General features: G+C 39.9%; 1 protein-coding gene and 1 non-coding gene across 11 annotated transcripts in view; both read left to right on the plus strand.

Moving 5' to 3' along the window:
• The window catches only part of CTDSPL (CTD small phosphatase like), an 80651-nt gene extending 68355 nt beyond the window's left edge, over positions 1–12296 (plus strand). For 9 of the 10 annotated variants that reach the window (XM_002196455.7, XM_002196463.7, XM_012571355.5 and 6 more), the window contains 3 exons: positions 4069–4161; positions 5776–5961; positions 7810–12296. In XM_002196455.7, coding sequence (XP_002196491.1) covers positions 4069–4161; positions 5776–5961; positions 7810–7935 — 405 coding nt within the window. In that variant the 3' untranslated portion in view covers positions 7936–12296. The other variant, XM_041714333.2, reaches the window with a different exon arrangement.
• On the plus strand, positions 631–702 carry MIR26-1 (microRNA mir-26-1). The gene has a single exon (NR_049026.1). It is a non-coding gene; the product is annotated as a microRNA mir-26-1 (primary transcript).
• Positions 12297–12321: the final 25 nt, after the last annotated feature.

Raw genomic sequence — 12321 nt, forward strand, 5'->3', positions numbered from 1 at the left:
TGGTTCTCTGGCTGAAAGGAGGTCAGAGCTGGTCCTGCTGTGCCAGATGACAAGTGGGAAGTCCAGTGGAGTGTGTTGGAGCTGAGAGGAGGCTCAGTGGGGATGGAAGTGGTGGCTGGAGATGTTCCATTTGTTGGGCACCTTGATTTAACTCTGCAGGAACGCATCCTCTCCTATGGATTTGGATTTAACTCTGCTCCACTGACCAAGAGCCCCCAGACCACAAACTGCATCAAATACAGTTTGATCTGCAGTGGATGAAGGTTTTTAGGCAATGTTTGTCCTTCATGTTTCATCAAAATTGAATTCCAGGGGCTTTGTGCCTTGCTTGTGTTGTCCAAGAGTAAAGAGGGCAGCTAGGAAGAGTTTGATTTGGTGTTATTTTGAATTTTATTTTTAAATACAATTTGTTTATTGAATGAAACTAATTTTTAAGTGTTTGGGGTGAGGGGGGAGTTAATTAATTGCTTATTTTTAATTGTTGAAAACTGAAGGAACATTTGGCATATATGCTTTGAACATAATACGTAAATTTTTTTTTTCTTTTTTGCTGATGGGGGGGAAAGGCTGTTTGAATAATAAATTTCCTTCCTGTGAAGCACAGAATTCATGGATTTTCTTGCAGGAGGCTGTGGCCTGGTTCAAGTAATCCAGGATAGGCTGTATCCATTCTAACTCGCCTATTCTTGGTTACTTGCACTGGGACAGGGCCACAACTGTGTGACCCAGGACCACAAGGGACACGTGGGATTTTCTGCTCACTGCTCGGAAGAGACATGGAACAGGAGATTACACGAGCTGGAGTTGTCATGGGCAGTTTTTTTGGTCATTGCTTGCAGATTTCCTCATTGTAAAGCTGGTTTTGAAGGGCAATTCTATGTTAAATAAATTTAAATTATGTGTCCTGTTAAATTGGTTGAAAATGAGCTGGGTTTGTCTTTGGGTTTCACAAATACTGAGTCTCTGTAGGTTGAGGCTGCTTTGAGGTACAGAAAATTCATGTGGAAGTATGAAATGCTTGAAAACAATTAAAGATAATTGCTTGTGTTCTGCCATTAGCAGCTGTAAGAATCCTGTGGAAACATGCCTAGTGCCTGATTTGTGCTTAAAATGTTGAGTAGGGTTCATTTTAAATAATAATAATAAAAAATACTATATTCCTCTAAATTCTTGCTGTGATAAGGAAAAAATTAGTGAGCATACAAAAAAAAAAATTTATTTTTTAATGCCCTGAAGACAGTATATAAATCTCAGAAAAGTGCCAGGAGCCAGTTAGTCTAGAGATTTCAACTGAAGACATCAGGCAGTGGAGGAAAAAGCCAAGCCACAAATAACCGTGCAGCATTGAGATTCAAGTCCAGCCACTAACAAAGTAAAGGGGGAAAAAATTCCAAATGAGAAGGAAGAGGAGAAAAGAGCTGCACTGTCAGCTGAAGAAAGCTTTCTATGTGAAGTAAACCAAAGAGATTTTGTAGCCCAGGATACCAGTACATTTTGGAGTTGCTTCCAGGCTCTAAGTAGGACTTCTGAAAGAAAACTTCAGCTCTGGAGAATAACTATCCAGAGTATTACATGTTGTTCTGCCAAGAAAAAAAAAAAATAGTTGAAGGAATTGGGGCTTTTTACAGAGGCAAATAATTAAGGGAAAAATTTGGTGAGACTTCATCTTAAGAGATGACATTTATTATTAATTAGGCATTTAACATGAGAAACAAATCTGTTGGCCATATCCCAGCAGGGAAAGATTTAAGGCAAAGCAGCAGGAGAAACTCAAGTAGAGGAGGCTGTGAGTGCTCTGTGTTGGATCAGGAGCCCTGAACTGCAGAAGGGAGACCATCCAGCTAAAAAATGCTGTGTATTCACAGCTAATCCTGAATTAGGGGCAGAATTGGGAGCCCTAAAAACAACCAAAGGAGTGTTTGTTGCCAAGGCTGGCCAGTGCAGCCCAGGCTGGGGCTCAGAGCTCTGGGGTTGATTTACTGAGTGCTCCTGATGGAGGAGGTGGCTTGTGTTGCAAGCAGCAAAGTTCAGATCCGTGGCAGGGAGTTTGTAATTACATTCCAAGTGGAAATACTTCACTGACAGGGGCAGAGATAGGGATGGAGAGCAAAGAGGAGAATTCTTCTGCTGAGGCTGGAAGCACTGGGTTTTAAAAGGGAAATTAATATTCAATTCCAGCACTTACTCTCCAAGAATGATGTTAAGACTCTGGGGTGCCCCTTTTGTGCCCTCAAAAATAAGTGTAGGAATAAAATTAAGGCTAAAGAATCAGGAACTTAATAATTAACTTGGCTCCTGCTGTCTTTCACATCTGGGAAGTTGGAAACTCAAGATACGCAAAAGCAGAGGGACTGCAGCTGTCTTTAAAAAAAATTCAAAAGTAGAATCTGGAGAGGAAATACTACAGCACAACTTTGTGTAGAAATGATTAAATGAAAAATTAATTGCAGTGTTATAGGAGAGCAAATTACTTGGTTTATGCCTGGTGAAATACAGGAAACATTGCTGTAATTATCTGGAAAGAGAGTGGTGGTGAAGTACATCTGTTAACTGTCTTTAATCCATAAAATGTCACAATTATTTGATGTGTTAGGTGCTGCTGTGATTGTTTAAAAAAAAACTGGGTTATAAATTATCTGTATCAAAGTTTGAATGTAATGTTTACGGGGTCAGAAATAGTTTAGATAAATGTCATAGAAATAACTTAAAAGAGATAAAGACTTCATGGTATGATCTGTATGCTGCATAAAGGGGAAAATTAACATTTCTGCTTTAGTCATTAAGGTACAGCTCCATCATATGTTTTTAAAAAACTTTACTTTCAACTTTAGGTTTTCAATTTCAATTACACAGTTTCTTTTCTTTTTCTTTTGCTGAAGGCTTTAATTGTTACACTTGAGTTCAAGCTGCTGTTTCCATATTTTTCTCCTTCAGGCTTTTTCTCTGAGTACCTTGAATTTTTTTTACCTCTGATTAATAGGAAGCTAGTAAAATACATACAATTAATCTAGTTTTACATATCAGAAAATGAAATTCCTGAAATAGCATGTCTTGCAATTCTTCCTGAATTCATCTCTATGCCAGACTTCTCCACTTGAAATTTCCAGTATTAGGGATTATTTGCCAAACAAAAGAAGATAAAATGCTGCCAATGTTTTCTCCCAAACTTCTAATCCAACTGCAAACAAGACAGATAAATATTTTTCAAGCAGACTCCCCTCTTCAACTTCCCAGTATATTGTGAGCCGTTTCCAAGCTTTCTGAGCAGCACTTTTCCTTGTTTTGGTATCTTCTGTGAGCACAAAATCATCTTGTGTGCTCTGCAAGGAGAAGCAGGGAGGTTTTAATACTCTGCTAATCAGGTTGTTGTGCTGAAAGGCAGCACATCACTGTGAAGGCAGGATGCTGAAGAGGAGAGAAATCCTGGGAATTTGCCATATTTTGGCAAGGTCCTCTTTAGAAGATGCTGAAGGCTTTGTCAAATTTCAAACACGGCATTTTTAGACATTCTGCGTGGTGCTGGGAAGATTTTTGGTGAAAAAAAGTTGCCTGTAGAGCTGGAGGGCTGGATCACTCTCCATAGTGAGCTGTGGTACTTAGCGCCTGGAATTTCAGAAATGAAAGAATCAGCCAGAGAACAAAAACAGGTCCCTATTGTGCAATTCCTGCTGTCAGAGAGGCTTCATCAGATTTATTCCTCCTGTGGAGCTCCTCAGCTTTCCAGCACCAGAAAGGGCTTGGTGGAGAGATGTGAATCCTCACTTCTTGAGAAGCCCTCCTGTCTCCCTTTGCCTTTAATGAGATGTTTTGAGGAGCACCACTCCTGATGCTGCTCAGTGTTTGCAGTTCCATTATCAGCAGGGGCTTGACAGCCTATGTGTGCTAATCTCTCATTATTGGATCTCTACTTTTATCTTGCATACTTTTTTTCCCCCAGCATCTCACTTGAACTGCTTCCCTGTTAACTTTTGTTTCAAGTGCTAGGATTTCAGAAGTGGTTTTGGTTTTTTGGGTTTTTTTTTTCCTTTCCTTGAGCACCATCTGACCTAAATGCTGTTATCATTCCAGGTTTATGTATTGAAACGACCACATGTGGACGAGTTTCTTCAGAGGATGGGAGAGCTCTTTGAATGTGTACTCTTCACAGCCAGTCTAGCCAAGGTTTGTTCCTCCCTTCATCTCCTTAACCCTTATGGTGCTGGTCAGTGGACTTTTGGTTGGGTTTTCTATGGATTATTATTTCCACAGTTGGTACTATCTTAATTTTTCCCCTTCTTTTCTGCTTCTTTGTCTGACAGTGTGTACTTTGTCTGCTAGTGTGTGGGTAAGTGTTTCCATGGTAACACCATCACATATGGGCTTGTCTCATAATGTAGCCTCCATGCATTGCTCATGATGCCAATATGAAAGGCTCACAAGTTACCATGGTTATAGTGAGAAATTAGAACAAATAGCTTGCCAGTGAAGCAGCACTTTAAAGCTGGGCATGAAATAAAACGCCGAATTAAACCCTGTCTGCACCATCAACCAGTGACTCAGAAACTCACTGGAAATTGGGAACCAAGGTTCTTGCTCTCTTGAGGTGCAATTTCAACCTGGAGTTAGAAAATGAGGCCTTTTTGCAAAGCTTGAAATGTCCCCAGGAATATTTTGTGCCCTCTGGTCCTGCAGTAGCAGTAGTGGCTCGTAGGTAGTTTTTGTGGTAGATGTTACAGTAGTAGAGTGATCTGGAATTCTTCACTTCCTTCAGTGTATTGTATTTGTGGTGTCTTGTTTGTAAAATGATATTGGTTATTTCTAAATAGTGCTCTAGCATGGCAAACTTTTGCTCCAGCCTAGTGTAGAGATGGTGGAAGGGGACAGGACCTTGATCTTCTATAAAGCCTTTTTCCCTGCATTCTCTTTACCACATACTGTTCAGTCATGTTGGAAAAATAATAAATACTGCCTCAATTTCATACTGAAATGATGTGCCTTATTTCATAATCAAAATATGATTGATTTCAACATCAGTTCTTTTTCTTGGTTTAAAATATAGGAAAATGATAACTCCTGTTGTGCAATAATAAGACATAACTACTATTTTCAACTATGTGGTTAATCATGTTCAAGTTTATTTGGATACTTCTTGGTCAGTTTATATAAATTGTTGGATTCTAAGCTGTGCCTCATTTAAAGTATAATCTAATGTATAAAATGAGAATTTCCCTGGTATTGTACATGAGTATTTTTATTAATAACATCTTTGGCTGATCTTTTCTGACCTAATTATGCAATTTGGTAATCTGAAGAGTCTTGGTGACCCAGTTGCTCCAAGGGCATTCATTTGGCAGAGCCATGTCAGGTTCAGATTTGTTCACTGCAGTTTATCTTCAGAGGCACATGGAAACAAACCAGCTGGGGAAAAGCTTCATATTGATTTTCTATTAGCATTGGCTGGTTTTATGGTACTGGTAGGTGAGATCTCTGGATCCATCAACCTCTCAGGTTAACTCTGAGTTGGCCCTGAGAATAAAACCTAATCAATAAATCAAAGAAAACATTTAGAGTGCAAGTTAGCCTTCTCTAGCAAGATGATTGTCCTACTTTTGCTTTATCTCTTTATTAATCACTTCAGATTTGCAGACAATTGAGTTAATTAACAAGGAGCAGGGAAGAAAATGGAGAAAAAGGGTGTTTTACCTGAAATTATTTCGTGTCCCTTCTTTGTATGGCTCTGTGAATCAGCCTTCTCTGCACATTGCTAACTTGATGTTTCTGACTTGTATTTTTAAGTATGCAGACCCAGTAGCTGACTTACTGGATCGCTGGGGTGTGTTCAGGGCAAGGCTCTTTAGAGAATCCTGTGTTTTCCACCGAGGGAATTATGTGAAGGATCTGAGTCGACTGGGCCGTGAGCTGAGTAAAGTTATTATAGTAGATAATTCTCCTGCATCTTACATCTTCCATCCTGAAAATGCAGTAAGTATTCCGAGTACTCGAGCGTAACTTCCTCTCTCTGGCCCTTGCCCAGGTTTTTTGATTCAGAAAATAGACTTTTCAGAGCACTGGCTTGTGTCAGATTCTGTGTTTTCTTAGGCTGCAGTGGGTGCTGGGGTTCACTGCCAAGTGGTGAAGGACATGGGCAGAGTGATCTTGACAGAATGTCACAGCCGTGACTGCTCGTGTGCTCTGAGCTTTGGCTGTTGGCTTGAGGTCCAGCAGTTTTGAGAAATGCCAAGTGGTGTGGAACCTGAAAAACCAACCTAGCTCTAAGAAATAAAGCTGCCCTGCAGCACAGATTTTATTCTTTGGAGTAGTGATTGCAGAAAAAACGGTTTGCTTGAACTTCTTCAGGTACTCCCGTCTTTTTTTATTGTGTGAATATTTTATTAGGCAACATAATTAAGGATTTATGCTTGCTACTGAGATCTGCATTTGTGGATAAGGGAAAGAAGAAAAAAATCAAGATCCTCTTGTGTTGTTATGCTCCTCTCAATTATTTTTGTCAAGCTCCATAATTAGAACTGTTAGCCAACAAGTTAATCAAGGTTTAGGAATAAGGATAAAGGGCAGACAGCAGTTCTGTAGGGGAGAACAATGAGGAGCAATGTGCATTTTCACTGTGTGTTTGTGCTGGCTCCAGGAGCTCTGATGGAGAGGTCTGGGGTGCTCCATCCGTGGCTGCAGCCAATACAGCTGCTCACATCTGCTTTAGCTGCCAGGGGAGAAGCTGGAACTCTTAGATCTGCTGACTTTTAGACAACCAGGCTGTGCACTGTTTGCTTTGATGTTTTTAGGCTGCCTTCCTTGTGAACTGTTAAAAATCAGTGTAGGAAATCTTTTATTAAGAACATTGCTTTGCAAAGTCCTGCCTCTCCAGATAAGTTGTTTTTTTTTTTTTCTATTTTGTAACATGAGCTATTTATCTTCCAGCAGTCAGCTTTCAAGTTCAGATCCTAATATTGTGATGCCCTGAGTGATGGGGTGAAAACATTTTTCTGGTTGGTGCCACACATGGTTTAAAGCTGCCATTTATAATAACCAGGACCTGTAGCTGTAATTTACGTTCATGGTTAAAATTAAAAACCTGATCCAAGATCATCATTTGATACCTTGGAAATCAGTGCCAAGGAAATAATGAGCTGTAGAAATTTGGGAGATGAAATTAAGGGCCTTGTCAGAGTGGTTTAATCATGTATAGAAAAGTGCTGCTGGCTGACTGATGCTGGAGTCTCTGCAGAAACCAAAGCTTGTAACAAGATCCAAGATAGTCTTGGAAAGACCTCAGTGTGCTCCCATAGTGAAGATACACAGAACACCTTCCCCAAATCCAGCTGCATATTTAGGAAGGGTTATTATCTGTGTTGTGTTCTGAACCCACTCACTAGATCTAACATTTTTACCTGAACAATGTTCTGCCCTTGCAGTTAAACATTTCCTCCAAACCCCATGCTGGAAGCAGTTGTTGCTGCCTGCTTGTGCCTGGTGACTCACTCTGATAATTCTTAGAGGGGGAAAAAAAAAAATTGCTTGTAAATAAAGTGTCAGTGCAGCTTCATAACCTGTGTCTGCCTTCCAGTCTGTTCTGGATACCAAGGAGGCAAAGCAAGGAGAGCTGCCCAGTGTCACCTGGACATCAGGTGAAGGTCAGCTGTCCTGGTTGGGCTTGGGGTTGAACCTGCTGCTCCACCTGAATGCTAATGAGCAGCTAATTGCCATCATTATTAGAGCAGAATGATGATGGTGACAGAACACCTACACAGACAAAACTCACATGTCTTTTACATCATGAACCCCTCTCAGTGTTTGTTGGTTGCTTTGTTTCAGGTGCCTGTGCAGTCCTGGTTTGATGACATGACAGACACAGAGCTGCTAGATCTTATTCCTTTCTTTGAAGGACTAAGCAAAGAGGAAGAAGTTTACAGTATGCTTCATAAACTCTGCAACAGGTAGCCCTTAACTCTGAGTGACTCCTGCTCCTAGATTGCAGTTGCTAGAGGCTGTCTCCATCTCTTTCAGCTCTTTCAAATGTAAGCTTTGGGGAGGTCACCCCAGTCAGAAGTGCTACTCTCGATCTTCCTGTTACATTGGACACGAAGGACAATCACGAGTGATGCTATTAAGCCTTCAGAAGCCTGACTCCTAAGGTCTTGTGTTCAGACTACTTTTTTAAAGGAAAAAAAAAAAAAAGCTATTTTGAATGGGACTCTTTTAATTAATTTCATAAATGGACATCTTTTACTGGATCAGCTTTTCTTAAAACATGCCAAAAAAAGAAGCTTGTATTTCAGCAGTTGAATTTCTCTCCCTTTCTTCCCCTCCCACTATGCAGACAATTTTACCCCCCTGCTTAGAGCAGTTGACCTGACTCTGAATTTTTTCTTACAGAATGAAGTGCCTTTTTGAATGTTATTTTAAGATAAAAATTCATTTTTGTATAAGACGTATTTCCAGACATCTTTTAGTCTTGTATTGTCTAAATGCTTTAAAAGGAAAAAGGAAAAAAAAATTTATAGAGCACTGTAATATATAACAAAGGAAAAAGTTGAAACCAAGATGCTGGGTTCCTGTCTCCACGATGACAATAAGTTGTGTTACTCTTTGTCATGCTCAGAAGGTTCAGGCAGTCGTGGGAGGGGTGAACTGGGGTCATTAACGTGGTTGTTTCACTGATGAGGATTTTGGGCACAGTTTTAAAACATATCTGCAGTTGTTGGAGTATTTAGGGAGTGATGGAGTTGAGGAAATCAGGTGGCTGATAGACCTAAAGCACCTTGAATTCCAGACAGATGAAGTTCTGCTGTCTCTGCTTACGCACAACTGCCATGCCTCTTCTTTTTTGGAAAACCATTCTCTTGGGAGAATGGTGAGGAGATCTATTTATTAGCTTAAGATTCTTTTCTCAAAACAACCCATCTGGGTAAGCTGGATCTACATTGAGCTGTTTGGAGTACTTTTTTCTTTTAATTGCTGCTACTGTATACTCACCAAATGGAGTTGACCATCGGCTGTTATACTGTTTTTGCCACTGTGCCTGTGCTGTGAGACATTTTCTGTAAGCTGCAAACTTGGGCAATAAATAAAATGCAGGCTTCATCACCCACCCCCATGGATTAATCCATTGGTATCTGATATACCAGTTCAAGGTGACCTGTAAAGGATTTTTCTTTTTCTTTTTCCAATTTTTTTCAGTTAAGATGAAGCCCTCTCCTTTCTTTGATACAAGAAAATGCAGGAAGTTTGTTGCCCACACCTTTGATTTATATTTCTTTTTCCCCAAGGTGTATCAAGTCTTGCTGGAAGGGCAGAAGTTACTAGCCTAGACTAAAATTGGCTTTGGAGTTGAGTTAGACTCATCTCTGAATCTGAGAGCCTGCTTAACATCTTCTGCAGTGCCATAGGTATTTCAGACGAATGATTTTTAAATATTTAATGCCTTTGAAGAACAAGGCACACCTTTTTTTCCTTCCCCCTTTCCAGTGTCACCTTTCAGTTACTGTCCACAGCAGAAATCTGCAAACTCAAAAAGTGCAGCTGTGTTTGGCTGTCATCAGAGAAGACTAAACAGATTATTTGGTGCTTCTAATTAGCCTCGTGCTAAATTCTGAATTGTAGACCCCCTTTGCCTTTTCTCTTTTCCCCAAAAACTCCCGATGACTTGGGGAAAAAAAAAAAACAAATTTCTTTGCGATGGACTTGGGGCTTGTGATCCTTGTCTCAAAAACATTGGTGAAGCAGCTTAACAAATCCATCTGAGAGGGGCAGGCCAGTGGGTTGTGGTGGGTGCAGTATCAAACTGAGCCCCCCTTGCAGTGCAGCTGTGCCCCAGCTGTGCTCCAGCTGTGGCTGGGCCCAGCGGTGCTGGAGGCAGTCCCGTCACACCCGTGAGTCTGTAGGGCATCACCCTTTTGTTTCTTAACCAGCTGGCATCACCTTAGTACTGTATAAATCTGTGCCACAACAAAAAGACAAAACATCGAGTTTAAAAATGAAAAATTAAAAAAAAAAAAAAAGCCTACTTCGTTTAAAATATAACAAAAAAAAAATTAAAAAAAAGGACGTATGGATTCTGGTTAGTCCATTAACGTTTACTTTCAGTTTAAGATGGTTTAATTTTGTATTTGACTCCAGAGAAATGAAACTGTAAGCTGCCAAAAAAAAAAAAAAAAAAAAAAAAAAAAGTTGTTCTCTGAGCAGTATTTTCAACTGTGCCTGTGGCTCCTTGGCCCCAGTGCAGTTTGCAGGGAAGTATTCAGGTTGTAGTTAGTCGTGCAGGTATGAGAGGAATGGCTGAAGAAATTCAAAGACTTTTTCTCGTTAGCATTAGACCAAACAATCAGACAATGAATAAATAAATAACCCACGAGACAGGGCCGTGTGACAGTTGTGACCTGTTGGACGTGAGACAAACCATGTCACCCGTTTGCATCTCTGGAAGCAGCGATTTCATGAACCAGTTGCCTTAAGTCTGTGAATGAATGTTGATTATATTATTAAAGTGTCTTGTATTGTTTTCAAATCCACATAGAATGGGCAACTGAACTTCTGCACCAGCCTCTGGAGGAACGGTTCTGATGATGTTCTATACAACCATACTTGTACTGTATTATTTTGGCTCTTAAAACCCCCAAATTTTAAAAAAACCCAACTTACTGTAACTTACTACAGCATTAAAATGACACTTGGTGACAATACAAAGACAAAAAGCGTAGCACAGGTTTGATCTCTGTTGGTATCAAGAGTATTTTCTATAAGTTCTGATCAGCCCTATTTTTTGTAACCCACCCAGTTCATATGGGACTAGAACTCAGAGTGCTCTGCAGTCAGGTTTGGACTCCCCTGGGTATTCAGATTTGGCCAACAACTGGTCACAGTTGTTTATTTTGACACTTATCATCATACTTGATATTTCAAGTGTTGAGTTTGCGTGGATATACATACGCTGTATATTTAGAGTTTCTAGATTCTAAAAAAGCAATAGAGTTCTGTCCATAAAGTCAGAGAACAAGTGGAATGTTTGTAAAATTTGCAATACGGGTATTTGATTGTATTTTAAATACAAGATTAAAAAAAAAAAAATTCAAATAGGAAAAAAAAAAAAAAAACAAAAAAAAACCAAACCCTTGTTTCCTAAATCTCTTGCATATTTTGAAGTGCAGTTACTGCATGCAGGTCACCAGGGCTGTTCTAAACCCTGGGTTTCACTTCTATTTCTGGATATTATAGAAATATTAAAAAGTCTTTTTCTCAGTTGATCATTTTAAAGACATGCTGCCTGGCCTGAAGTTCTGTTGTCCTTTCTATGTTGGGTTAAAAAACGGTTTTTTTGCCTGTATGGGTATTTTTAAGTTCAGCTGAAAGGCAGAAAATGCCTTAGACCCTTGACACGCACCGGAAGCATTAACCCTTTAATTGCCATTTGTAACCTTAGGGCTGTGCTGAATCCTTGTTCACACCAGGAGGCGTGGCAGGCTGGGCACGGGGAGATGGTGGCAAATGTACAATATTGCTGTGTTCATTTAGGTAGAGCTTTGGAAGAATAATTTGTCTCTTTGTTTCGCCCTTTTGATCTTTATTCAAACAGCAAAAGTTCTGCGTGGAAGAAACTCAACACCTGGAGACGTTTTTGGTTGTCAGTGTTCTCAATCACTTTTCTTACAGCATGATTTTGATTAGACTGGTTGGGGACAATAAAGTATCTAAATGACACTGGTGTGTGCTGATGTTGCAGCTTTTGAAATTTTGATGTTTTAAAAAAAAAAAAAAAATTAAGAAAAAGAATCTGTAGCTCTGTGACTTCCGAAGGCGGAACCCTCTGTTGGACAGATTGTTTTTGACCTAATAAACCACCGGTCCGCACAGCCCTATTTGTAAAACAAAAACAAGTTTGTGCCTCTGATTCCAAGGTGCTGTGATGTTTTTTTTGCCTTTGTGGGGTGAGGAGGGGCAGGTGAGACTGGCGTGGGGCGATTGCTTCAAAATCTCTGGGCTAACTATGCAAAACCAGCTGTCAGTTTTCTGTTCCACATGATGTTGTAAAATCCCAGCTGACTCTCTTCTATTTCTTGTTAAAGATCTATTGGGAGCTCCTCAGCAGAGGAGTAAGCAATGGAAATGTTTCTTTCTTTCTTCCTTTCTTTTTTTCCTTTTTTTTCCTTATGATGGAGCTGTTTACACTTTGATGCAATGAACAATCCAGCAATACTTGAGAAACACTACAGATACCATATGAGTGTTTGCAGGAGAGAGAAGTGTTGTCAATCAGGTATTGAATGGTTTCTTTACTGTCACAAATAAAAAGTTTTAACAATATAGTTACTTGTGCATGTAATACTTCTC

The sequence above is a fragment of the Taeniopygia guttata genome, chromosome 2 (assembly GCF_048771995.1).
Source record: "Taeniopygia guttata chromosome 2, bTaeGut7.mat, whole genome shotgun sequence".
In the NCBI taxonomy this organism is placed as follows: Eukaryota; Metazoa; Chordata; class Aves; order Passeriformes; family Estrildidae; genus Taeniopygia; species Taeniopygia guttata.